The sequence below is a fragment of the Podospora pseudocomata genome (assembly GCF_035222375.1).
Source record: "Podospora pseudocomata strain CBS 415.72m chromosome 2 map unlocalized CBS415.72m_2.2, whole genome shotgun sequence".
NCBI classification, from domain to species: domain Eukaryota; kingdom Fungi; phylum Ascomycota; class Sordariomycetes; order Sordariales; family Podosporaceae; genus Podospora; species Podospora pseudocomata.
In genome coordinates this window covers 1,743,634-1,767,686 of record NW_026946366.1, presented here as the reverse complement: position 1 = coordinate 1,767,686, position 24,053 = coordinate 1,743,634, and the positions used below count along the sequence as shown (strand labels likewise).

General features: G+C 52.5%; 9 protein-coding genes across 9 annotated transcripts; 5 read left to right on the top strand and 4 right to left on the bottom strand.

Moving 5' to 3' along the window:
* Window positions 1-389: 389 nt before the first annotated feature.
* QC762_209750 (uncharacterized protein) lies at window positions 390-2,948 on the bottom strand (the record flags this gene model as incomplete). Its single annotated transcript, XM_062887877.1, has 3 exons — window positions 2,204-2,948; window positions 1,689-2,033; window positions 390-1,635 (listed from the first exon to the last, which is right to left on the bottom strand). Exons 1-3 carry the CDS (start codon window positions 2,848-2,850, stop codon window positions 390-392), a joined length of 2,238 nt encoding a protein of 745 aa, XP_062746051.1. The 5' UTR covers window positions 2,851-2,948.
* A 590-nt stretch (window positions 2,949-3,538) lies between these two features.
* On the bottom strand, window positions 3,539-4,828 carry QC762_209740 (uncharacterized protein; the record flags this gene model as incomplete). The annotated part of the gene is made up of 2 exons (XM_062887876.1): window positions 3,539-4,285; window positions 4,352-4,828. 2 exons carry the CDS (start codon window positions 4,826-4,828, stop codon window positions 3,539-3,541), a joined length of 1,224 nt encoding a protein of 407 aa, XP_062746050.1.
* Window positions 4,829-5,943: 1,115 nt separating this feature from the next.
* On the bottom strand, window positions 5,944-9,931 carry NAM7 (ATP-dependent RNA helicase; the record flags this gene model as incomplete). The annotated part of the gene is made up of 3 exons (XM_062887875.1): window positions 9,442-9,931; window positions 8,997-9,310; window positions 5,944-8,938 (listed from the first exon to the last, which is right to left on the bottom strand). The coding sequence occupies exons 2-3, from the start codon at window positions 9,272-9,274 to the stop codon at window positions 5,944-5,946; spliced, it is 3,273 nt and encodes a 1,090-aa protein (XP_062746049.1). The 5' UTR covers window positions 9,275-9,310; window positions 9,442-9,931.
* A 16-nt stretch (window positions 9,932-9,947) lies between these two features.
* On the top strand, window positions 9,948-11,609 carry IMP4 (snoRNA-binding rRNA-processing protein imp4). Its single transcript, XM_062887874.1, has 5 exons — window positions 9,948-10,139; window positions 10,202-10,445; window positions 10,507-10,541; window positions 10,596-10,744; window positions 10,794-11,609. Exons 1-5 carry the CDS (start codon window positions 10,134-10,136, stop codon window positions 11,248-11,250), a joined length of 891 nt encoding a protein of 296 aa, XP_062746048.1. The 5' UTR covers window positions 9,948-10,133; the 3' UTR covers window positions 11,251-11,609.
* Window positions 11,610-11,942: 333 nt separating this feature from the next.
* QC762_209710 (uncharacterized protein) lies at window positions 11,943-14,582 on the top strand. Its single transcript, XM_062887873.1, has 3 exons — window positions 11,943-12,267; window positions 12,342-12,893; window positions 13,067-14,582. Exons 2-3 carry the CDS (start codon window positions 12,825-12,827, stop codon window positions 14,015-14,017), a joined length of 1,020 nt encoding a protein of 339 aa, XP_062746047.1. The 5' UTR covers window positions 11,943-12,267; window positions 12,342-12,824; the 3' UTR covers window positions 14,018-14,582.
* A 502-nt stretch (window positions 14,583-15,084) lies between these two features.
* On the bottom strand, window positions 15,085-18,124 carry TOM70 (TOM (translocase of outer membrane) complex component). The gene is made up of 3 exons (XM_062887872.1): window positions 17,347-18,124; window positions 15,812-17,234; window positions 15,085-15,751 (listed from the first exon to the last, which is right to left on the bottom strand). The coding sequence occupies exons 1-3, from the start codon at window positions 17,530-17,532 to the stop codon at window positions 15,516-15,518; spliced, it is 1,845 nt and encodes a 614-aa protein (XP_062746046.1). The 5' UTR covers window positions 17,533-18,124; the 3' UTR covers window positions 15,085-15,515.
* On the top strand, window positions 17,888-19,019 carry ABZ2 (Aminodeoxychorismate lyase; the record flags this gene model as incomplete). Its single annotated transcript, XM_062887871.1, has 2 exons — window positions 17,888-18,846; window positions 18,905-19,019. The coding sequence occupies exons 1-2, from the start codon at window positions 18,149-18,151 to the stop codon at window positions 19,017-19,019; spliced, it is 813 nt and encodes a 270-aa protein (XP_062746045.1). The 5' UTR covers window positions 17,888-18,148.
* A 671-nt stretch (window positions 19,020-19,690) lies between these two features.
* On the top strand, window positions 19,691-21,464 carry QC762_209680 (uncharacterized protein; the record flags this gene model as incomplete). The annotated part of the gene is made up of 2 exons (XM_062887870.1): window positions 19,691-20,212; window positions 20,274-21,464. The coding sequence occupies 2 exons, from the start codon at window positions 19,691-19,693 to the stop codon at window positions 21,288-21,290; spliced, it is 1,539 nt and encodes a 512-aa protein (XP_062746044.1). The 3' UTR covers window positions 21,291-21,464.
* A 200-nt stretch (window positions 21,465-21,664) lies between these two features.
* On the top strand, window positions 21,665-23,182 carry THR1_1 (Trihydroxynaphthalene reductase). The gene is made up of 3 exons (XM_062887869.1): window positions 21,665-22,237; window positions 22,289-22,587; window positions 22,688-23,182. Exons 1-3 carry the CDS (start codon window positions 21,811-21,813, stop codon window positions 23,030-23,032), a joined length of 1,071 nt encoding a protein of 356 aa, XP_062746043.1. The 5' UTR covers window positions 21,665-21,810; the 3' UTR covers window positions 23,033-23,182.
* The last annotated feature ends 871 nt before the right edge of the window (window positions 23,183-24,053 follow it).

Genomic DNA, 24,053 nt, shown 5'->3' with positions numbered 1-24,053 from the left:
GAAGGCATTTTGGGCAGATCCGTAAACTTCCAGCCTTTTTTTCAAAAAAAAAAAAGAAATTGCCTGAAATTAAGAGCAAGTGGGACAGGAAGCAAGATCCTCATGCGACGAGCACAGAAGGGAAATACAGCAACGAAATCTAGAGTCTAGAGTGTGCAACCAGTTGTCAAGGGAAAAGTCACACTGGAATAACTGACACTTGGTGTGTTTTCTCAGAGGAATGAGTACCATAGCTTGCTATTTTTATCATTACTTCGTGACCATCCTTCTTCATCCCAGCATGCCAACCACCAAGTTCGCTTGGCCTGTCTTATGACTTGTCTTATGAACTTCCTGAACACCATCATCCGCCACAGCAAAAAGTTGCTTTCGTATTGGTGCATTTTGTTTTAGTATTTCTGACCCCATGACGACCCATAGCCTGATGAATACCCAGGAGTAGGAAAATAGCGAACTACAGCAACTATTCGAGCATCATCATCACCGTATCGATCTCTCACAATCTCTTCCACGTCATCGTCCCTGCTTCTAAGCTCAGGTGAGTGATAGAACCCACCATCAGAAGCATACCTCGAATCAATTTCCTCGTCCAGAGGCATCGCCCAACGTACTGACCTAGGTGTACGGGGTTCAGTCTCCGTCTCCGGAATCGACTCGGCCGGACCCTTTTCTTCATCCTCATCTTCATCATGCTTCTCTCCACTCGAACTTGAACTTGAACCTGAATCCGAACTGCTATCCGAACTCGACTCTTCCTCCTCATCTGAATCCTCGGAGTCATGGGCCTGCTGACTTAGGTGATCACTCTCATCCTCGACCTTTGCCTGTCTGGGAGATCTCATCACCTCCTCCACCATCTCATCCGGTATCGCCCCACTCATCATCACCTCTTCAACCAACTCATCCGGTATCAAATCCCCCATCACGGCTTCTGCATCGGCATCAGTAAAACTAGACTTCATAACCCTGTCGACATCAGCGTCAGTAACCTTATCTTTCAGAGCGTCTGCTATGTCCTGCTCCGTCAGCATCTCCCTTATCACTTCCTCCACATCTGCGTCTGTCACCAAAGGCTCCATCACAGCCGCCACATCCGCATCGGTAATCAGCATTGCTGACGGTGGCGGGTTGAACAAGTCGTCGATGTCTTTTTGAGTTATCAGTGGTTCCCCTTGCGTGCCTGGTGCGCCGCTGAGAACTTCGTCCCAGAGTTTGTCGTTGGCTGGGTCTATTGATTTGGTAGGAGAGGGAGGCGGGCGGGGACCCATTGGTTTTGCGAAACGTGGCCACCTTGCCCCGACACCTCCTGACATGCGGGGAGGTGATCCGTTCGGGTCGTAGTACTCGGGTCCTTCATACGGGAAGTAGGGATGGGGAACCACTTGGCGATAATAGTTGACTGATGGTCTGGCTACTGGCCCGGAGGGGGAGACGTTGATTATCCTTGGGCTCAGAGGCGATGGAGGAGTAGGTGAGCCGCTGTGACTATAGCCGCTGTGATGAGAAGCTGGAGGTGGACCGGGTGGTGGCCCAGGGAATCTCGGGCTGTGTCTTGATGGTGGCATTGGTGGTGATGGGGCTGGTGGTCTGCGGGAACTTTGACGAGATCTAGATCGGCGTGTTTGAGATCGTGATCTGAATCCATGTAAGTAAAAGATTCAAGTTGATAAGACTCAATAGAGTTTTACCTTTCAGCAACGACAACTGGTGTAGGACCGGAACCACCAGAGCCGGATGGGCTTGACCCAGTACCTGAGCCCGATGGCGACGATGATGACCCTGCTTCAAGCGTAACAACCAGACTACCGTCGTCTGACTTGTCGTTGCTGAAGACCCCATACAAAAATGTCGAAATGAGTGCGATAACCAGCAAGAGCGGGATGAGTTGGGCGGCGGTGGTTGCCTGATTTACACTGTTCTCAGCCCCGATGCGGTTCCATCGAATCGTCAGCTCAATCGCAACGATCACGGCTACGGCGACCGCAAGGCCCCCCAAGGCCTCCAACCACTTTTGTGCTTCCCACCTTGAGCGGCTAATCTCGGTGAGTTTGTCCCCGACGGTTAGCTATCATCAAGCTGCGGCCTACCACACCACCTCCGAAAAAGGAAAGTGGAAAATGTCACTTTCTACCACGACCGAAAAAAAAAAATACACCCACCCGGCAACGATTAGGGGCAGAGATGAAAAATAGGGGCGACTCACATTTTCTTCTTCCTCCCTCCCTTCCTAACCCCCCACCACCCACTCTTCACACAACCCACCACCACCAACCCCCCAGTCAGCATCCCCAACACCAACAAAATATTCAACCCCTTCATACTCCCGCTCTTAAGATCCATCGCCCCAAATAAAAACCCATACTCCAAACATCCTTTCCCATCACCACCACCACCACCACCACCACCGTCATCATACCTAACCGAATCCACCCCCCTACCCCAAAACCAAACCTGCACACCAGCCACAACCAATCCATAACCCCCCCTCAAACAACCCAGCACATCTACCCCCCTCCCCCTACTTTTCACCCGCAACCCCAAATGAGGACAAAACACCATTGCCAAATCCGCCGCATGTCTCGGGACGAAGAGGTAGACAGTGACGGAGAGGAGAAGAAGAAGAATATACACCTCAACAATATGCAACCCCCCAGCAGCAACCTGCAATATCAATGCAAGCAAAAGCGCAAGGTTGAGGACGAGCTCGGCGGACAGGAGAAGGACGATATATTCCTGCTCCAGGAGCTCGAGGAACAAGGTCGAGAGGTGGAGGAGGTAAAAGGACGTGCGGAGACCGAGGCCGTACATGGACGGGTTTCCTGGGATGGGGCAGGGTACCTGGGAAGCCATCCTGATCCTGGAGACATCGAAGGGAGATAGATGGGCGGTGAGGACGAGAAAGGCAAAAAAAAAATACAGAGATGATGATTAGGTAGGCGGGGGGAAAGGGTACGTAAGAGGGGGGCCACAATGTGGAATTATTGTAAACAAGACAACCAAGAGATCACACGGTGGGTTAGATGGGAAATGGCCTTGTGCTTCGTTACTTGGAGGTTGAACTACCACGCCAGAGAAACCACAGAATATCTTGCCCAGACTCTCACCAGAAATGTTGCACCGGATTACTTGGTGGAAAGGGCACGATGAGAGCATACCTAGCGTATGCTAGCCACTCGGCGAGAGACTACCAATACGCAGTGCGCTTGACGACATCGGATAATATGGGGCTATCATTTGATGAAGCGCACTATTCACATCCGATGGTATCACAGTCTCTCCAGGGGTTATCCTTCCTGACTGTTGTTTGCTCTATTATCTCAGGAGAGACAAACATTTGAAGGGCGTGAAAATCGATGCACTCGGAAACTCCCGTATGTCGTGTACACAACCTGACTTCACAAATATATCCGTGCGGACCATGACCCAGAGCATAATATCATTTTAATTCCCATTTATGAAAACTCCTGCTTGCTAAAATGCATGCTTTGACACTTTTGAATAAACCCAATCCAATCAACTTTCCAATCACACCCTCCAGTCATCTCTCTAAACTCCCCCTCCCCTTCCCCCCCAAACCTACTCCCTTCCTCTCCCTAATCGCCCTCTCCCACCTCTCCCTCTCCAACCCCTTCACATCCCCGGGTATCTTCTCCATCTCCCCCACCGCCATCCCAAACACCTCCATCAACTCCGGCACCTCGGCATGATCCCTCGTATTCCTCATCCTATGACACCAACTAACAATCTTATCCACCCCCTCACTCCCATCCCCTCCCAACTCCATGTTCTTCCCATCAATACTCGGCGTCTCACTCGCCCTATGCCTAACCCCCATCTGCACACTCTCCCCATCCCCATTCCCAGCCCTCTCTCCCCTCCCCCACTCCCCCAACTCCTTGATCGGACTAGCCACATCCTCCCCACCAGCCGGCTCAAACAAGAACTCGCCCCCTATCTGCCTCGAATCGCCCCCCTTGTGCGCCAGCCCCTTGGGTATCTGCTTCAGACCCTGAACCACACTCGCCAAACTCGACCTGACCAGATGAGTCTTTGTATACGCCGGCCTCTCCCCCAAAGCCAACGTCCGAATCATGCCCAGCTCCGCATACAATTTCCGCGTGGGATCCGTGTAAACAGGAAAAGGACACCCAGTCTCAGAGGTGTACATATCGATCAAGCCCGGATCGCCACACCCAATCACAACGATAAACGTCGGGATGGGCAAACCCAGCAAATCCGACGGCGAAAACGCAGACGACAAGGTCCGGAGGTAATCTTGACAGTTCTATCCCCACCATCACAATCAGTCATCAATCATACCACGGGAGGGGTAAACGGAGAGCACACATACACCACAGTAAAAATGCCTAACAAACACAAGCAACACCCTCCTCGCCACATGCCGCCCCGTGTACAGCGACCGAAACGTGTGCGACTTTCCATTGCGGTCCAGCACAATGTAGTTGTCAATCTTCTTCAGCGTCGCCAGCGTAGGAAGGGAGTTGTCCGCCGAGACGTCTTCGGAAAAGTCAAGGGGGTTGGTCGTGTCAATGTCGGCTGTTGAGTTTCTGTTGGCCGCCGCCGACTTGACAGAACCACCACCATTACCACTGCCACCGTTTGTTCCAGACTGCTGCTGTGACTGTGATGGTGAGACACTAAAGGTAGCTGCCCTCCTCGTCGTCGTCCCAGCACCATCACCGCCCAACGTCGTGTTAGTCTCCGGCTTGGCGGCAGCGGCGCCCGCTCCGCTTTCTGTAACCGTGGTGTCGGGGGTGACTGTGGTTGTTGGCACGTCCGGCGCTAGATCTTTCGGGGGCGACGCCATGATGGTTATATGTTGGACTTTTGAAAGGCTCGAGTATTCAGGTACCGTGGCGCCAAAAAGTTTAAGGTGTGTGCTAGGTAATCTAGAACGTGCATCGCTGAACCCCCAACCAGCATGATCATCAGCTTGGTTGGGTCTGCGACTCCAAAAAGGCGGGGTGGGGTTGCCCAGTGGTGGTGCGTGGCAGGCAAAGAGTGGGGCGGGATGAGGTCACAGTGGAACTTTCCCTTAGCACCCATGGTGTTTATCGGCTATCTTCACGTGAGCTCGTGTTACTTGATCGTCGAGGCTCACAAAGAAAGAAGCGTGTCGCGTCTGGCGGCTCAAAGACTTCACAATGATAAGGGGCACATGTGGTAGCGGAATAAATGATAGTGCTATTCTGATCCTCTATCTATCTATCCGCTCGTTTGCTTAGAAATCACCAATCTCAAATAGGAGTGAACGAGTGACTAGTGGTTAGTGTTTCAGCACTAGAATCTGATCAAGTCAGATATCCGGCCTGTACGAAGTGAATGCCCAACAGGCGTGAAAATGAGCGGCTACCTTCAGCCTTCCTCCCCAAAATTTATCAGACTACCACCGCTGTCCTTCTCGTCCATAGCTAGTTCCAAACAGGATGCCCCTGGGTGGTACAGAAGGCTGGACCGACTTGTCCATGCCACATGTGTGACCACCTCGGCTCGCTACACTAGCTCCCTCTCCTGAGCGACGTAATGCTGGAACAAAAGACCCTAACAATTCTCAACTACCTCCTGCATCTCAAACCTCGAGGCCTCCGAGGCCGGTCGAGCCACATCTGCCTGTCAAGAATCGACAGGCACCATAGGTCGTCAGAGCAACGCTTTGGCAGCGGCGGGTCGCTGCGAGGCGCAGAAGGATATATGTACCCAGTCTCTACCAGAGTAGGTAGGATCAGCGCTCCCGGAAACTGTGACTCGTTTACATGACCGATCAGGAACGACCGGGCGGATCCGAAGTTGCGTGCTCGACCGAGGTATGCTGGGCGGAGCCAGACGAGATGGTCCTCCATATGCTGCTTGGTGCGATAACTGCTTCAGTTGTTTGGTTTTGCTTCAAAAACAATACCAGCACAACCACGCTGCTCAAAACACTCAGTCGAACCCTGTCCCAATTTGACTAGCAAACGCTGTGCTGACGCTCTTCTCGTCATCATCGAAGCGACGGCCATATCCGCTCCCCAAGCCAAGACTGCGCCCGCCGCTCTCCACGTACTGCTTGAGACGGTCGCTACGGCTGTACGAGGTAGGACGAGCCGAGCTGATAGCCTCGCTAAGACCAGCTCCCAGGCTCGCACCACCCTGACCGACGCCCTTGCCACCAATAACACTCGCACTCGCATCCGTAAACTCGCTGTTGGCAACGCTCTCGCCAGCAACACTCTCAGCAATGCGAGCACGACCCTTGGCCCCGGGACGGCTAGCCGGGTTGGCCCCGGGCAAGCCGGGCCACTGCTCTGGATGGAAGTTGGAGAACATCTGAGGGTAAGCCGATGTAAGGCCCGCGCCACCCAAGGCAGAGCTGTGAATGGACGAGACATCATCCGGAATACCGTTAGCATACGAAAGCACCGAGCCAGTGTCGAAATCGCGGTGGGAGCCGTTGACACCGCCGCCATAACCTCTGCCGTTGGTATAACCACCAGACACATGCTGGGCCTGTGCGTTGTGGCGGGGACGGAAGCTCATCTTGGGCCGGCTGAACTGGATGAGGGAAGTCTGAAGGTTGGTAAGAGGGCCTTCCACCAAGCACTTGCGATCCTTAAAGTGAACAAGAAGATGATGCCATAACTCATGCTTGGACAGAACCTTGGGGTTGCCGATGATGACAAGACCATACTTGGCTCGAGTGAGCGCGACGTTGAGACGACGAGGGTCGGACAAGAAACCAATGCCCTGATTGTCGTTGGAACGGACGCAAGAAAGAACGATAAAGTCCTTCTCACGGCCTTGGAAAGCGTCGACCGAAGCAACCTCGACCTCCTTGTAGCTCTCCTTTTTGAAAGTGCCCGTATTCTGCATGGTGCTGACAATGTAGCTGCGCTGGCCTTCGTACGGAGTAATGACACCGATATCAGACGGCTTCACACCAGCCTTGAAGAAGCGAGTAACAATCTTCTCCACGTTGGAAGCTTCGGTGCGGTTCAGGTAAGATGTTCCGGATGCCGAAATTTCTTCATTGCCCAAGTTGGACCAGAACATCATCGGAGTTTCAGCAACAGGCCAGGGGAAGTCGACATCCTTGCGAAGCCGCTCAGTTATGGTGACACCGTTCTGGAGCGACCCTTCGTAAAACATGTTGGAAGGAAATTCTGAAAGGCAAGGGTGCATACGATACTGAACGTTGAGCCGAATGGGAACCAGGTTGAGCTTGACCAACCTCTCGAACAGAGACTGGTTAAGACCAGCCTTGGCCGCCTTCTTGTTCATGATGACGGGGCCGAGCTGCTTGTGATCACCAACAAGAACAACCTGCTTGCATCCGAGGACAAGAGGAATCATGCACTCGGGCTCAGCTGACTGAGTAGACTCGTCGATCAGCACGTTTCGGAACTTCATTTTGGACAGTCTCGGGTCGCCGGCACCGACGCAAGTGCAGCACACGACATCAGCGCTGTTGAGAATCTCCCTCTCGGCCTGGCGAGTCAGTTGCTTGAACCTCTTCTCGTCCTGAGAAGACAGTTCACCTGCGGCGGCCTTGAGCTTGTTGAGATTTGTGAGCTCACTGCTCTGCTTGTAAAGGCGGACCTGCTCGTGGAGGGCCAAGAAGCTGACGGACGATTCGACATCCTCACGAGACTTGGCTGTCAAGCGAACGACCTTGAGACCCGTGCGGTGAATACGTTCGCAAAGCTGATCGACAGCAACGTTGGAGGGGGCGCAGACGAGAACCTGACTATTGTTCATTCTGGCAAGATGGTAGATGATGGTGGCTGAGGTGACCGTCTTTCCGGTACCTGGCGGCCCCTGGATCAAACTGAGAGGGGTGGACAGAACAGTCTTGATGGCAGTGATCTGACTGTGATTCAGCTCAGGCAACCCTGGAACGTGGAACCTCTTCGGCATCTGCGTCTTCATGGGAGCAACGGCTACCTCGTGGCCCAGCAACTTATGGAAAATGTACCCAGAAACACTGAGCTCATCCACAGCGAAGGTCTTCATAGCGAATTGCATACGGTCGTAGGACGTGGCCTTCCAGACATAGTCGGCCGAGAAGTTGTGCGTGCATTCGGTGGGGACCGATTTGTCGTTCGCCGCCTTTCTTAACTCAAGGGTAACTTCGTCCGACTGGTTGTTGGGGATCTTGATAACATATCCAACACCCTCCCATGGGGCACGAAGTTCGCCCTTGTACTTGATGCGCATCTCATCGCCCACGGCCAATTTGACATCGCCGGATTCGATCTTGGGCAGGATAAAGCTGGCCAGGTGCTTGTTATTCAGACCCATATCCCAGCGAACCACGAGGTGGTCCTCAGACTGCGCTTCCTTGAGCTTCTTGTCATAGTCCGACTCCATCTTCACAAGGGGCCCAAAGACATTCTGATAGTGGTACGGATCATCGTACTTGAGGAGCACGGGATGCGGATCGTCGTCTACGCCGGTTCCTTTCTCCAGATCGGCGACAGTGGCACTTGGAGCCTCTTTCCACATCTCCTCAAGTTTCGCAATCATGGGCGGGGTCAAATGGCGAGCTCGAAGCTGTTCGGCGTCGGTCGGTGGGGAGACAATCCAGTTGAGAAAGGACCGATCCTCGATGAGGGGTTGCCATCGCGAAACATCCCAGCTCATGTCCTTGGCCGAACTGCCAGCAGCGCAAGGTTGGCGACACAAAAGAACGACAACGGTATCGGATTTGGCGGGAATGAAGCCCAGCATAAAGACATTCTTGTTGCCGCAGTTGTAGCATTCGAGGGTGGTATCGCCAAGGGCTGACTCGGGATGAAGCTGAACCTCCTTGTGGCGGGCTCGTACAAGGTGGTTGACAATATGTGAGGAACTCGAATTACCACGAGCACTGCAGAACCACTTGTTGCATTCCTTTGCAATGCACTTGACCACACAGGACGGGGAGTGAATGCCGCAATACCTACGTAAACCAGTCAGTTATGATACCCCCCACCATGTTCCCAAAACCCATGACTTACGCGCAAGCGTGAGCGGGCAGCTCCTTTTCCTCTTCTGGACCTCTCGAGTTTACATCGTTTCTTGGGCCACTGAAGTTGCTGTCATCATCGCGAAAGTCTTCGGGGCCCTGGTTGTCATTGTCATCATGGCGACGGAGGGCGTTTGTCGGGGAGCTGTGTTCCTTAAGATCGCCCAGGAAGCTCTCGGTTTCATCGTCGAAGTCGTCGGCGGTGGCATTAATGGTGGCGGCAGAGTCGGAAACAAGGTGGTTTCCGAGGTGGTTGAAGGCGTCCTCCATTATCAAACAGACGGCAAGGGTGCCGGGACACTTGGGCTGCAGGATGGTAAGCAGGCGAACGCAATCATGGGACTTGCAGGCAAGAGAGATGTGTGACAAGAGGACGGGGGGCAAAAGTATGCTAATGTTGCTTGAACGCGACGAAGTGAGGGAGGGGAATGGCGCACAACGTGTTGGGTGCTGCCGAGGCTAACCTTGAATCACCGGTCGAGAATTATTATTTGGTAGGTTGGAGGGCACACACTGCGCGCGGCTGTCTAGGTATCGTTGGGATGTCGCAGTGACAGGACGTTGATAGAGACAAAAAAAGAGCTGATGGAATTGCAAGCGACGGGACGGTCACATCATCGCTGACACAGGAGATCGAGGCAGCTGATGGGCTCGCAAGTCCACAGAATGAATGGGTGGTGAGGGAAGCTCTGGAAATTCGTGTGTTTCGTTGCTCGCTGCCGGCGGTTTGCGATTTTTTGGCTGTGGGAATCCTGCACCTTGTCAGCGCTCATAGCAAAAGAGACGCCTCCCAAAGTGGAAAGTGGCGGCTATCAGGCTGCGGGTACAGCTGCACGGCAGGTGGGAAAAAAGTTGGCCAGGGGTCCGTGCTTCCTTTTTCTGTTGGTGCCCCTCCACTGATATGGCCGATTGATAGGCGCTGATAGCGTTTGCTTCTCAGCCTTGCAGGGGAATTATTTTCTCCAGCGCTGTGGTAACCTTCCATCAAAAAGCCATTTCGAGAACCCTTTTGGCCATTCAGCAAGCAAACTACGCCAAAATTTACAGATCCCGAAACTCTGAAAGCGATATCTCTCAGCGCGCCGTTCGCCATCCTCCAGATTAAAGCGTCACACCAACAACATTCACAATGATTGTCAGTACTTGGATGTCGCTGCCCCGAACCTCGCGTATCCACCATCTAACAAGTATCTTCAGCGCAAACAAGCCAGGCAAAGGCGAGACTATCTCTACCGAAAAGCAGTTCTTCTGCGCGATGCCGAAGTTTCAGAGAAGAGGGCGAAGCTGAGAGCTGCCTTGGCTTCGGGCAAGCCGCTGGATCCAGAACTCGCCAAAGATACCCAACTTCGCAAAGACTACGACTACGATGCGTCGCGCGACGTCGCCGAGGATGATTCTCTCGATATAGATGATGAATACTCCGAGCTTTCAGGTGTCGTTGGTATGGCTCTCTTCTGTCGGTGGTGAAAGCGCACATGGCCAGGTGCTGATATTCCTTCTAGACCCTCGCATTCTTGTGACTACTTCTCGAGACCCCGTAAGTGTCATTTGCCGTCATCCTTGTATTGTGAGACTAACCTTTTCTCTATAGAGCTCGAGACTCATGTCCTTCAGCAAGGAAATACGATTACTATTTCCCACGGGCATCAGACTGAATCGTGGTAATTTGGTGCTGCCAGAACTGGTCCGCTCAGCGCAAGCCGAGAAGCTCAGTGATGTGATTTTGCTGCACGAACATCGGTGAGTTATGTTTACTGGCTTTAATTGAATGTCTTCTAACCCGAAGTAGTGGTACACCCACGGCCATGACCATTAGCCATTTCCCCCACGGGCCGACATTGATGGCTTCCCTTCACAATGTTGTACTCAGAGCCGATATTCCAAGGTCGATCAAGGGAACGGTATCAGAATCCTACCCGCACCTCATTTTCGACGGCTTTACAACAAAACTGGGTCTGAGAATTGTCAAGATCCTGAAGCATTTGTTCCCGCCACGAGACGTTACTGCCAGCAAAGCCGCAGGCAACAGAGTTATTACTTTCGTGAACCAAGACGACTGCATCGAGGTCCGTCATCACGTGTATGTGAGGACAAGTTACGACTCAGTCGAACTTTCCGAGGTTGGCCCACGGTTCACTATGCGACCATTCTCCATCACCATGGGAACACTCGAGAACAAGGATGCCGATAGTGAATGGCACCTAAGCCAGTATACTCGCACCAGCAGGAAGAAGAACTACTTCTGAGTGGCATAGGGTTACTTTTGGCCTGGTTTTTAAGTGAAAGGACGGTGAAAGATGATCAACCACCCGTATGAAGAAGCGCGGTCAGGCCAGCTAGAGGACATCTGGCAGACCACGAAGAGCTGCGTCGACAAGTCGGCGCTTGGGTGGGAGGGGGATATCCCTCTATGGCGAGACACGGCTCAGCGCAATACGGAAACCCCAGATGTTGGTGGACGTTGCAGAATCGGTGCAAAGAAGTGGGTGGATGCAGGAGTAATGGCGACAGGGCGTTTAATGGAAGGGAAAATCGGGTTGCTTATATAATCAAGGGGTTCAAGGGCAGTGTGCTGGGGGCGATCCAGCACATACAAGGCTCGGTTTTAAATGTGAAGCTTCATGTAAGACGTTGGGTCACTCGCTTTTGTTTCAGTGCCCGGTGACTGCCATCTAAAAAACGGAAAGCCAGAGCTGCGATAGTGGACCATTTCAACCAATTGTGGGGAGACATGCAGATCAGCCTCAGCCTCGCTGCAGGTGACGCCATCAAGTTTGCCGCCGTTGCATATGATTCCGAAGAGCTGGACAGCGACATGTTATTTCTGAGGGCAAGTGCCTAGTAGGTATCCGGGTATAATTGCGTAACACGGCTGGTGATGAGACAATGCTGCAGATTATGGGAGTTCAATGAGCAAGTATCAACAGAGAAATGGGCCGGAATAATTTCCAGGCACAGGACTTTCTACCAGTTGTCATTGAAGGAGCTCGAAGCTCTCACGCTGCCCGTCTCGGAGGTTGCCTTGCCATTCCACAAACGATGTCCAACGGTTGCCGAGAACAGAAGTGAGCTAGTATACCTTCCTTGTTTTGACCGCTTTATCGGGATGGTCCAGAACACACGGAAGAGCTCGACTCCGCTATCTCCACGACGAAGCTTCAGCTAAGCAGCTTCGTCTTGTGAAAAAAGGGGCTCAAGTACTCCGTGTCTTACGTACATGAGCTCCTTTCCAAACCAAGCTCTCTAACATCGTCTTCTATGCAGTACGTTTATATTCGCCGATCCTAGGTCTCGTGCCCTGAAAAGACCCTTAACAAGAAGAACCAAAAAAAAAAAGTCACTGCCTCGCGCTGCAGGCCTCGTAAGCACGGGGCTAAGACTCGCAGGGTTCATCATCTGAACCAAAAAGGGTTTGGTATGGGCGGCGGCTTGGACCTCGTCCTGAAAACTGAGAGAGAAAAGGGAAATTTGCGGGTCCATCAACTGTCAAAGTGGAGACCAGGTGCAGCGACAAAAAGCCATCAGCCACACCTGAACGGACCACTCGGGTGCTCGTCAACTGGCCAGCAACGTGCAGGCACTGGACGGGGAAGGCCAAGGCAGCGCAAGCTGGGGAGATTGGATCAATCCGAGCCTTCACAAACCACCAACAACCAGTTACCACTTCTTCCTTCCAGTCAATTTTCAAGGAAGCAAGTTGAACAACGGCGGAGCGCGCGCCATCGCATTGATCCCGACAGATATCATTACAGCAACCTTCGACGAGACCAGGACAAAACACATCAATTGAACAGAAAGCGGTGCAATTGCGTCAGCTACAATGTCGTACAATCCTTACAACCAGGGCCCCTCGGCCGAAGCTGGATATGGCGGCGGATACGGACAACCTGTGAGTAGTTCTCTGAATCGCGTCGCGGTATCAGGTGCGGATGGGCCGGACAGCGCCGAAAGTCATATGCCTTGTTTTCATAGAGGCACGGATGCTCTTTTTGCGGTCACCGCCAAGCGCGCGCACTACTATTCATGGGTTTGACATGCTAACTCGTCGCTTTCCGTCGACAGGAACAACATGAGATGCAATCATATGGACAGCAGTATGGACAACCCTACGGTGGACAATCTTACGGACAACAACCCTACGGCGCGCCACAACAGCAACCATATGATCCTCCTCAGCAACAGTACGGCTCATCAGCTACCGTCCTCACCCAAAACCAGTTCCTCGAGCGCGTGTCGGCCATTCGCCAGGAAATTCAAGGCTTGACCCAGATTATCCGCAGAGTCGAATCTCTTCATCATGCTGCCTTGTCCAGCACTGACGGCCATGCTCAGGCCGAGCTCGACGCCGAGGTCGCCAAATCGCAACTCAAGAACACGGCCATCAAGGACCAGATCCAGTCTTTGAAGAGGGATACGGAGCGGACGACAGCCGAGCACGGCACCTTTGCCCTGAAGAAGCGCCAGTTCGACAGTCTCAACAATGATTTCAAGGACACCATCCAAAAGTTCTTGCAGGAGGAGCAAGCCTACAGACAGCGCTGCCGCGAGCAGATCATGCGCCAGTACAGAATCGTCAACGAGAACGCCACCGAAGCCGAGCTGCAGCAAGCCGCTGATGCCAACTGGGGTGACGAGGGTATCTTCCAGACTGCCCTCCGCTCCAACCGCTCTGGCCGCGCCTCGGAAGTTCTCGGCAATGTTCGCGCTCGCCACAACGACATGATGAAGATTGAACAGTCCATCAACGACCTTGTCGACCTTCTCGACATCCTCAACCAGCAGATCGTCCAGCAGAGCGCCATCATCGAGGATGTGGCTCAAAAGGCTGAGCAGACGACGGACCACCTCGGCAATGCCAACACCCAGATCCAGACTGCTGTCAAGAGCGCTCGCAACCGGAGAAAGCTCAAGTGGTGGTGCTTGGGTATTACCATCTTGATCCTGATCATCATCGCTGTGGGTGTTGGTGTCGGTGTTTCTCTTATGCAAAAGAGCCCCCCTTCCGCTCAATAAGCATGCCAATATTAGAATCCGCGTTTGCGGAAGCGCTGATTGACTGGGTTGTGTTTGGCACTTTTTGGCGCCTGTTTTGTCAAGGAAAAAAGGCGTAATGCGAAAGAGTGGAGGAGAGCGTTTTCAACATGCAATCTGTTGGTTTTGTATGAGCGAAGGGCGTGGGCGGTGGAAATGTTGATTTACGAGATCATTATAATAGACCCCCAATAGGGTTGGGGGGGACGTGTAGCAACGCAAAAACAGGACCCTGGTTTGGTGGTGGTAGCTGGTGATTGATGTTAGGCGGGACTTAATGACGGGTTTTTGATGGAACATGCTGCTAATGATGATGGGTCCGTCATTGGCCGGGAGCGGGAAATCAGGGGTTTCTTTCCTTCTTCTTCTCAGTCTAGGTATAAGAGAAGATGGTAGTTTTTTCTTGTTTTTTTTGGTTTTTTTTTTATTGGGGAGGAGGCTCACGCGCGTTGTTAATTCTTTTTGAGTAAACCACTATGTAGCATGTACAAAAGTACAGAGTACATACGGATTAATTCATGTCTTTTTTTTTTGTTCCCTTCGCTCACCCCTCTGGACGTTGCGCAATCCTTTCATCCCTGGCTCCCTCACCACAAAATAGTTGATAGAGACAAGTAGGTTGGTTGGCCCATATGATGTTGTAAACCATGCATCGAAGGTAAATTAATGGGCCTTCTGAATACCTTTGAAGGGCTAGTAACTATATTTCAAAGCCTAGTGGTTATCCGCAAGGTGTAGTTTGCAACATAATATGGGGGCTATCCTACTTGTGTGTATTAATTATGTTGTGGGCAGGGTGCCTGGGTTATTTGGGATCCCTTGACACAACACAAAAAGCAAAGAGTTCAACCTTTTTCTTATACCGCTTTTTGATCGACTCTCATTGAGCGCTTCTCCCAAAGCTACATATGTAAAGAAACAAGAGTAATGTACTTGTATACTTCCCACCAACCTCACCCTCACCCTCACCCTCACCCTCACCCTCACCCTCACCCTCACCCTCATCCTCACCCTCACCCTCACCCCCTTTCCCCACCCAGCCAAAAACAAAACCCTCCCACACCTATAATGACAAACAAGAATAAAAACAAGAATCATGACCATGAAAAAAGGAGATGTTCATTCCTCCATGGGTTGCGTAATAGAGTGGCGTGGTTTTCGTTGCGGGACGACCCGCTGGTTTGTTTCTTTCCCCAGTCTTTCTCTCCCGTCATCGTACACAGATATTACCCACCCTCTCCCCAAGCATGCAGTCATACGGATGTATGAGATGAACAAGAAAAATACAAAAACACCATGGACTGCTCATGATACATGTTTGGAAAAACGGTTCAGACTCCAGTTGCGGCGCGCGTTTTGACGGGGTATACCATTCATCACGGTTCAATTTTGAGATCGCAGGACGGTCATATCACCACCCGACGAAATAGCATTCTTCGCATCTGTGCTCCTGTCCGGCTTCCCCACACCCACACAGCCTTTATCGGACCACACCGCCGCCCATGCCCGACAGCTTGCTAGCCAAGTCGGGATACTTCTCCTGCACTTGGATCTGGGTTCTCGTAGCCTCGGCATATGAGATGGCGCTGACAAGCTCTCCCTCTGTTCTGGCAAGTTCAGCCGCACGCTCAAAGTACTTGAGGGCCTCGGTCACGCGGCCCTGTTGGAGAAGCAATTGTGCCATGGTGGCAACGGCGATATCGCACTCGGGGTCAACTACGAAATTCCATGTTAGCAAACGACGAACAAGATATGTGAAAATGTGCAACCACTTACTGATGAGGGCCTTCTCGCAGAGCTTCTCAGCCTCGCTGAAGTCCTGCTTCCATTGAAAAAGGGCAAGAGACTTGTTGATCAAAGGCAGCACATTCATCGACATGGGCTTGGTCTCCTTTTCCAACTCAATGGCAGTGTCGAATTTCTCGATAGCTTCGCTGAACTTGGTCTGGTCCAGGAGAAGTTCACCATAGTAGTTGTAGACGTCTGGGATCTTGGGGAAGTTCTTGATGCACCGCCTGAAGGTCGCCATGGATGAAGCGATGGAACCGAGCTTGTACTGGGTCACACCGAGTTGGATGTGAGAGAAGATGAAATCGGGGTCCAAATCGATCGACTTTTGGTAATCCTTCTGCGCATCGGCGAACTCGCCCTTGATGAAATGAAGCTGGGCGCGGTGGTAGTAAATATCCGGGTCTTCTGGGTTCTTGGCGAGGGCGGCTTCGAAATCCTCCTCAGCCTTGTCTGGGGCACCGAGCTCCAGATTCATGCTGGCCCGCTTGATATAACTCTGGGTGAGCCCGGGATCAAGCTCGATACTCTTGGACAGATCGGCCAAAGCCTCCTGATGCTTGCCTTTGAGGCATTGGAATGTACCGCGAAGGTTGTGAGCGTAAGCCTCGTATTCACCGAGGTCTCCCAGAGTCAGAGCCTTCTCGAAAGCTTCGGCAGCCTCCTCGTACGATGGCGCAATCTTGCTTTCCATCGCCTTCAGACCCTTTTGCAGCTGGCCCTTTCCAGTCTCCTCGTCCAATTCGGCGTCATCCTCCAACCCCGCTGGCCTTGGCTTGGCCCTGAAGCTTTGAAGATAGTTGCCCACAAAGGTCGCACTGGGCAGTCTGGCGGGCTTGGTTTCGAGGATTTCCTTCGCCTTGGTCTCGGCAAACTTCTTCAGAAGACGCTCAACGGCCTGCGCACTCTGCTCGTTCCTGAAACCATCGATGATACAGCTGGCGGTGATGTCGAGGAGAGCTTCGCTGTACTTGCCGAGGTGGTCGTAAGCATTCGAGCGGCGATTGAGGGCCTTGATGTACTCATTGTCGAAGGCAAGAGCGGCGGTGGTGTCCTCAACAACCTTTTCCCATTCGCTCAGGGCGTTGTGGCAGGCAGCGCGGTTGCAGTAGTAAACTGGGTCTGGCTTGCAAAGGATGGCTTTCGAGTAAAGCTCAATGGCCTTGTTGAAATCCTTCTGGTTGTAGGCCTTGTTACCAGCCTCCTTAAGCTTAGCGGCATACTCCTTGCGTTGGGATTCGGATAGGCCGATGACACTGGCCTCGTCAATTTCTGGCAGCTCATCGGCGGTCTCTACTGTGGCGGTCTTGGGGTTTTCTGCTTGCTTCTCGGCGGCAGCGCCCTTCTCGGCTTCCTTCTCGGCCTGTTTCCGTTTCCGCCTCTCCTTCTTGCTGGGCTTTGGGACAGACTCCTAGAAAAGAGAACAAAGGGTCAGTATCCCGGTAGGCGACGATGACGACGACGATAACGGCGGCGACGAGGGGTATGATGGGGTTGACGACAGGGTGGGTGCTTCTGCTCACTTCATCGGGACCCTTGCGGATATAGTAAACAACACCGGCACCGGTGACCACTACGGCGACACCAGCAATGGTATAGACGAGGCCTTTGTTCTCAGAGGCCCAGTTGGAGATGCGGTCCCACAGCGATGAATTGCCCGGCACTGTTACAGTGGTCCCCGCGGGGCCTGAAGCAATCGTGGGAGCCATGGCTCTTTTGGGTGCAGGGAGCGCTTAGTGAAGGGCTCAGCCGGAGAAAGATGATACGGGTGGTCAAGACTGGGAAGGGACGATAACAAAAAAAAAGTGAGATAATAAGCCACTCAACACTGGACTGGGTGTGGGTGGACGGCCGGGTTGGTGATGCAGATTATTTGTGAATATCCTGCGAAGCAAAGCCTTGACGTCTCTCCCAGCAACTGAGCAGCCGACAGCAAGCCATGGAAGCTTGATCAAAAAAAATCGGTCCAGCGCGGCCCGCCAATTGCGACTGCTGCAACCTGCTCCACCACGCGGTTTTTCCGGAACCTGACCTGGCACACCTTTTGGACTTGCCTCCTGCCACCGATAAGAAAACGGTGACTTCACTCTTTGCTAATCAAGGTCCAAGCTCCACCCCCACCAACACCAAGCAGAAGCAGCATTGCAACCTGAGGCACCAATAATTTGTCTTGTGTCAACACAGAACGCCCAGCTTCTGCGGGTCCCCACAGTAACCCTCAGGGGCAATTTAGGAGGGGTCGCTTTTTGGCAATATCAGGAAGTAATCAAATTACAGCTTGATTTTGGGAGATAGCTCAACACTTTGTTCAATTCTTGGTTCAAAATGGCATCGTCCGATTTTCAGATCTTTACTTCTCTTCGTTACGACCCTGCCCTCCTCCAAGTTCACTCCCACCCAGACTTCACCCACGCAAGCTGGAACCATGGCCACTCTTCTCCCTTTTACATGCTAGACTACCACCGCGACCGCATGCTTCGCGCAGCTCATCATTGGAAATGGGACTCTGTCATCTCTTCTCTCACTGGTGACGCTGGACTTCAACTTTTGGCGGACAATATCACAGCTTATCTCGCTCAAAAAGACCAGCCAGCCCGAGTAAGGGTGGACATTTTCCAGAACGGGAAACTAACAGTGACGTCCGCTCCCGTCCCATCAGTCCCCCTCTCAAGACTCTTTCCAACAACACTAGACCCCCCTACACTGGACTTGTACTCGGGCAGTGTGTTCGAAGTGGTAGTCGACACAACAGACAACGTCAATCCATCAGAGTTCACACATTACAAGACCAGCCAGAGACAAGTATACGAGGAGGCGAGGCAACGGGCCGGTATCACGTCACCCACGATTTCCAGGGAAGTCTTGATTGTGGATAGCAAGGATGGATCGGTAATGGAGGGGTCGATTAGCACGCCTTATTTCTTTCGGGATGGGAAATGGGTCACACCGTTCGTGAATAAGGAGACTGATAAAGAATGGCATGGTGGGCAGGAAGGTACCACCAGGAGGTGGGCTCTGGAGAGGTATGTTTATAAGAAGGGGACAATTGATATGGGGCGATGTACTAACGGGTTTGGGTAGGGGACTTGTTGTTGAGGAGGTTGTTTTAGCTCAGTGTCTGGTTGATGGAGAAAAATGCTGGCTGAGCACCGGAGTTAGAGGGTTCATACTTGGGCGGGTAAAACTGAACCCATGAGATGATTCTCTAGCCACGTCAAACGCGTGGCAAGCCAATTCTGTCACCTGTGGCATCATGAGGCGGCCTACGTAGACCATAGCAGTATACTGAGTCTACTGTGATAGGAAATCCACGACAGAGGTTCGTGTAAGGCTCATGGGAGGCTGGGCGGGTTTTGCTGGAGAAACACAGTTGACTGGCTTATCGGGATGGCTCATGAACAGGCTCTGCGACAAGGCAAACAATCTTGGTATCAACCGGTCAAAACAAGCAGTCGCACCTTTTGTCACATGGTAAACACCATGGAACTGGTAACACCACGGCTCACCGCGGCTCTGCTTCAGATAACACTTGTCAACACCAGTCTCGGCCGTTAAAACCAGCCGACCGATGACAATGCTCTGTCATTGCGCCCTTCCTGCTGTCGACGTAATGCTTCTGCGATTTGAGTCACACACGACTGCGGTTTGCGCGCGTTATCAACATAGCCATCATGGAGAGGAAAGAGCGACAACGGAAATTGACGGCTGGTACCAAGGCAGCCATCATGTGTGAGCTCCTCCGCGCGGGGAAGGTCACCTCGTTCTTTCCATCCAGACATCAACCCAGTCACACATGACAGCATGAGTCTTATTTAAGCAAACGAACTCCCTCTTCGGTTTTCCCATTCATTTCCTACTTGATTTCCCATGATAATACCATCCTACTTTAGCAACACCACTACCCTCAGCCTTCAACAACTGCTTCTCCTTTCTCTACTCACCACCAACTACACCCAAGACTCTCCTAACTACCAAAACCCACACCACCAACACAACATCATGGAGTCCATCTTTATTGCCCAGTCCAAGCTCCGCGCCGAGCTCGGCCTGCACAAAGTCAAGGCCATCCCCAACAGCAAGTTCCAGCGCCATGGCACCAAGGCCTACGCTTCTGCCATCAACCGCTATGGCCTCCAGCCCACCAAGCCAGGCCCTCTTACCTCCGGCAAGATCCGCGACCCGAGCACCAACTGGACCTCTGGCAAGTTTGCCGTGGGGGCCATACGCGACATGTGGACCTCTCTCGTTGAGAAGACGGGAGACAACAAGCCGGGAGAGGTTGGGGCCCAAGACCAACAAGGTGACATGGAGTACCTTTGCGAGGTGTTGATCGGTACCCCTCCTCAGAAAGTCCTGTTGGACTTTGACACTGGCTCTGCCGACCTCTGGGTATGTTGCTACAACGTCTCCCCTTCAGATTGCTATGGCCTGCTGACAGTTACCAACACAGGTTCGTCCGGATGCTTTCAAGAACGATCAGTCCAGCACCTTCGCACCTATGCACAACAAAAGCTGGAAGATCGAGTACGGTGATGGCAGCTCTGCGTCCGGCTTTGTTGGCCAGGATACCATCTCCATTGGTGGCCTCGTCATCAAGAAACAAGCGGTTGAGGTGGCCAAGCATGTGTCCTCTCAATTCAGCCAGGGCGTCATGGGCGGTCTCCTTGGACTGGCTTTCAAGCAGATCAACACTGTACACTCGACCATGGGCATCCGCGATCCTCAACCAACCCCAGTCGACAACATGATTGAGCAGGAGGATATCCCCAAGGAAGCCGAGCTATTCACATCGGCCTTTTATAGCTCTCGTGATCTCAAGCCCGAGTCTTTCTATACCTTTGGCTGGATCGATCAAGATCTGGTCAAGAAATGCGGAGAGGAGATTACCTGGGCCAAGGTGGACAACTCTCAGGGTTTCTGGATGTTCGACAGCACGAGTGCCAGCGTTGATGGTGACAAGATCGAACTGTCTGACAACAAGGCCATTGCTGACACTGGCACTACCCTCGCGCTTATCTCAGACGAGGCTTGTGACGCTCTGTACAAGAAGATCGACGGAGCTGCCTACAGCGAGAAGTACCAGGGCTATCTCATCCCCAAGTCTATCAAGGTTGACAGTCTTCCAGAGTTTAGCGTGGCTGTCGGTGGGAAAGAGTTTGTCATCCAGAAAGAGGATCTCATTTTTGCGGAAGCCGATGAGAGCAATTATTACGGCGGTGTCCAGTCGCGCGGTTCCATGCCGTTTGATATTCTTGGAGACACGTTCTTGAAGTCCATCTACGCTATTTGGGACCAGGGCAACTCACGCTTTGGTGCCGTTCCCAAGATCGAGAAGGAGCAGAAGGCTCCCGAGCCATCCAAGGACGGTGATGGTGTGCAGAAGGTGATTTGCACGCTCGACAAGAGCCCTGCCAAGAAGTCAGTCTGCATCGCCAATTCTGCCTTCGTCTGCCCTTCTGATTGCTAGTTGAGTTGTTATTATTCTGGCTGCTGGACAGATTTATCGTAAGAGGTGAGATGATAGGATGGCTGAATCGTCTTCTGTGGGTGATGGATGAAGGAACACATTCGGGCCCCTTGTTTGCTGCAACGTTTTGGTAGGATTAGTTTATTATGCAATACAAGCAGTGTTTTTGGCATGATACTGTTGATCATTGTGAATTTAATTTAGTATCAGGTGAATGCACTGCGTAGGTTGCAGCGGTTACAAGCGGCCCGGGGCACCTTCAGCCAAGCTGGCGGCGCTCAGGCCCTGGAGGGGTGGGCTGCGACCCCACACTCCGTGATCGGGGGTTGACCCGGTGGGTGGATGTGGATGCGCGGGCAGATGGTTCTCCAACAAAAATATTTCGACTCATTCACCAGGTGTTACACAGATCACTCACACGTTTTGGCTGTGAGAGAGTGACACACACACGACGGGAGCGGCTCTTCCCGACATCACGACCCCTTTGTAACACCACTTCTTCTCTCCTCAACCAGCAAGCATGGCCTCCCAATCTTTTGTCATCAGATCCCCTTGCTCCTCCGCCAATATCGGCCCGGGCTTCGACGTCATCGGCCTCGCCCTGTCAATGTTCCTGGAGCTGCACGTCACTGTCGACCCACCTGCATCTTCGACAGAGAATTACCCTCTCAACTGCAAGATCACATACGAAGGGGAAGGGGAGGATGAGATTTCCCTCGACCCGGAGGTGAATCTCATCACGAGGGTGGCGCTGTACGTGCTCCGGTGTCACGACCAGAGGGCTTTTCCCAAGAATACGCACGTCCATGTCAAGAACCCTATTCCGTTGGGGAGGGGGCTTGGGTCGAGCGGGACGGCGGTTGTGGCGGGGGTGATGTTGGGGAAGGAGGTGGGCGGGTTGCACCATTTAACCATGGACAGGTTGTTTGATTTTATTTTGATGATTGGTGAGTCTTTTTGGGATGATCTGGGGAAACGGTTGCTGATATATGGGACAGAGAGACATCCTGACAATGTTGGGGCTTCGTTGTTTGGCGGGTTTGTCGGGACTTACCTGAAGCCGTTGACGCCCGAGGACACGGCGAGGGTGGAGATCCCGCTCAGTGAGGTGTTGCCTGCGCCGCAGGGGGGAGTTGACACGGGGGATAGACCTCCTGAGCCGCCGGTGGGGATTGGGCACCATATCAAGTTCCCTTGGGCGGGGGAGATCAAGGCTGTGGCCATCATTCCCGAGTTTGAGGTGCCTACGGCGAAGGCGAGGCAGGTTTTGCCGGCGGAGTATCCTAGGAATGATGTGGTAATTTTTTTTTTTTTTTTTTTTTTTTTTTTACGTTTTCTGGGATGGGTGAGGAAGGGACAGTGGGAGGTTAAGTGATGCTGATTTTTATGGGAAACAGACATTCAACCTCCAGAGGATAGCGCTTTTGCCGGTTGCGCTGGGCCAGAGCCCGCCTGATCCGGAGCTGATCTATCTTGCTATGCAGGATAAGCTGCACCAGCCGTACAGGCAGACGCTCATTCCGGGGCTGACGGAGATTGTGGAGAGCATGACGCCTGCTACGCAGCCGGGGCTGTTGGGCGTTTGCTTGTCTGGTGCCGGGCCGACGATTCTGGCGTTGGCGACGAGCAACTTTGAGGAGATTGCCAGCAGGATCATCAAGAAGTTTGAGGAGAACAAGATTACGTGCAGCTGGAAGGTGCTGGAGCCGGCGGAGGGGACGACGGTGGTGAGGACGAAGTAAACGGAGACAAGAGAGGGATGGAAGAGAGGGTGGCGAAAAGGGGGTTTAAGATATAAATAATGATAGATAGATGGGATATAAAAAAGGGATGAAAATGATACCCGGTTGAACGGTATCTTGAAGGTTTACTTCCTGTTACGTGAGTTGCGTATCTGTTATCTTGTGAATTATAAATTTGCCGTTTCTGCGCATGTACAACATGTGGTGGCATATAAAGGTGTAGATTTGATGCGCAACTTGCTCTTATTCAGGGGCAAATATTCTCTCTTTTAAGCGACTGCGCATGGCAAGACGGGAAAAACCGCCCGCAAGCACAACCAAAACCAAAACCACTCTACCTTGACCTTGATTCTCTCCCAAAATCACTTTGAGAGATGACGGCAATTTATGTTCAAATGTTTTTGGAATTTGGACTGAGTTGAGGCTTTCCTCCGAGGTTCCTCTTTTCTCCGAATCAGGACTTTTCAAGGTGTATAGTTTTGTTGCTGTATTATATAGCGATCAAGCGGAGGCATTACGCTTCACTGGCATCGACTAGGCTCGTAGGCTCTTATGTAGGTAGTGCTTGGGATTAAGTTTGGTCATATGTCTACACTAAATGATGCCAAGAGCAATTGCCACCTGGCAGGCACCGGGAAGCCACGAAGAAAAACCGCATCCGGCCCGTTCAGGCTCAAACCGCACAGTGGACCCCACGCTTGCCGCCTCGGCGATTAGGATGACGGAATCCCGATGCCCAGCAATTTATCGACAGGGATCCCATTTGGCAGCCGGGACTGCGACCGAACCTCATCCATCCGAGCCGCGATTTTTCTTCCATTCACTTCCGCTCCCCCATTGCTCCGTGATTCACATGGAATTCGACGCGCCCTGAGGCCGACAACTGCGCACACTACGGCCTGCGCCTGGTCGACATGACAACCCCCGAATATTGGATCTTCTCGAGATAGCGAGGCCCACTTCCATCCCAACGACGACTTGGAATTCTCTCATACAGCCAGCTCGAGCTTAGAAAGCACTC

What these genes read in the sequence shown, in the direction of transcription:
- QC762_209710 (XM_062887873.1), top strand. Translation starts at nt 12,825, where the DNA reads ATGTCGTACAATCCTTACAACCAGGGCCCCTCGGCCGAAGCTGGATAT. An exon ending in GCGGCGGATACGGACAACCT is followed by an intron (nt 12,894 to 13,066) that starts GTGAGTAGTTCT and finishes TTCCGTCGACAG; the next exon opens with GAACAACATGAGATGCAATC.
- TOM70 (XM_062887872.1), bottom strand. Translation starts at nt 17,532, where the DNA reads ATGGCTCCCACGATTGCTTCAGGCCCCGCGGGGACCACTGTAACAGTG. An exon ending in TCCGCAAGGGTCCCGATGAA is followed by an intron (nt 17,235 to 17,346) that starts GTGAGCAGAAGC and finishes TCTCTTTTCTAG; the next exon opens with GAGTCTGTCCCAAAGCCCAG. An exon ending in CTGCGAGAAGGCCCTCATCA is followed by an intron (nt 15,752 to 15,811) that starts GTAAGTGGTTGC and finishes GGAATTTCGTAG; the next exon opens with TTGACCCCGAGTGCGATATC.
- IMP4 (XM_062887874.1), top strand. An exon ending in TGACTACTTCTCGAGACCCC is followed by an intron (nt 10,542 to 10,595) that starts GTAAGTGTCATT and finishes TTTTCTCTATAG; the next exon opens with AGCTCGAGACTCATGTCCTT. An exon ending in ATTTTGCTGCACGAACATCG is followed by an intron (nt 10,745 to 10,793) that starts GTGAGTTATGTT and finishes AACCCGAAGTAG; the next exon opens with TGGTACACCCACGGCCATGA.
- THR1_1 (XM_062887869.1), top strand. Translation starts at nt 21,811, where the DNA reads ATGGCCTCCCAATCTTTTGTCATCAGATCCCCTTGCTCCTCCGCCAAT. An exon ending in TGATTTTATTTTGATGATTG is followed by an intron (nt 22,238 to 22,288) that starts GTGAGTCTTTTT and finishes TATATGGGACAG; the next exon opens with AGAGACATCCTGACAATGTT. An exon ending in AGTATCCTAGGAATGATGTG is followed by an intron (nt 22,588 to 22,687) that starts GTAATTTTTTTT and finishes TATGGGAAACAG; the next exon opens with ACATTCAACCTCCAGAGGAT.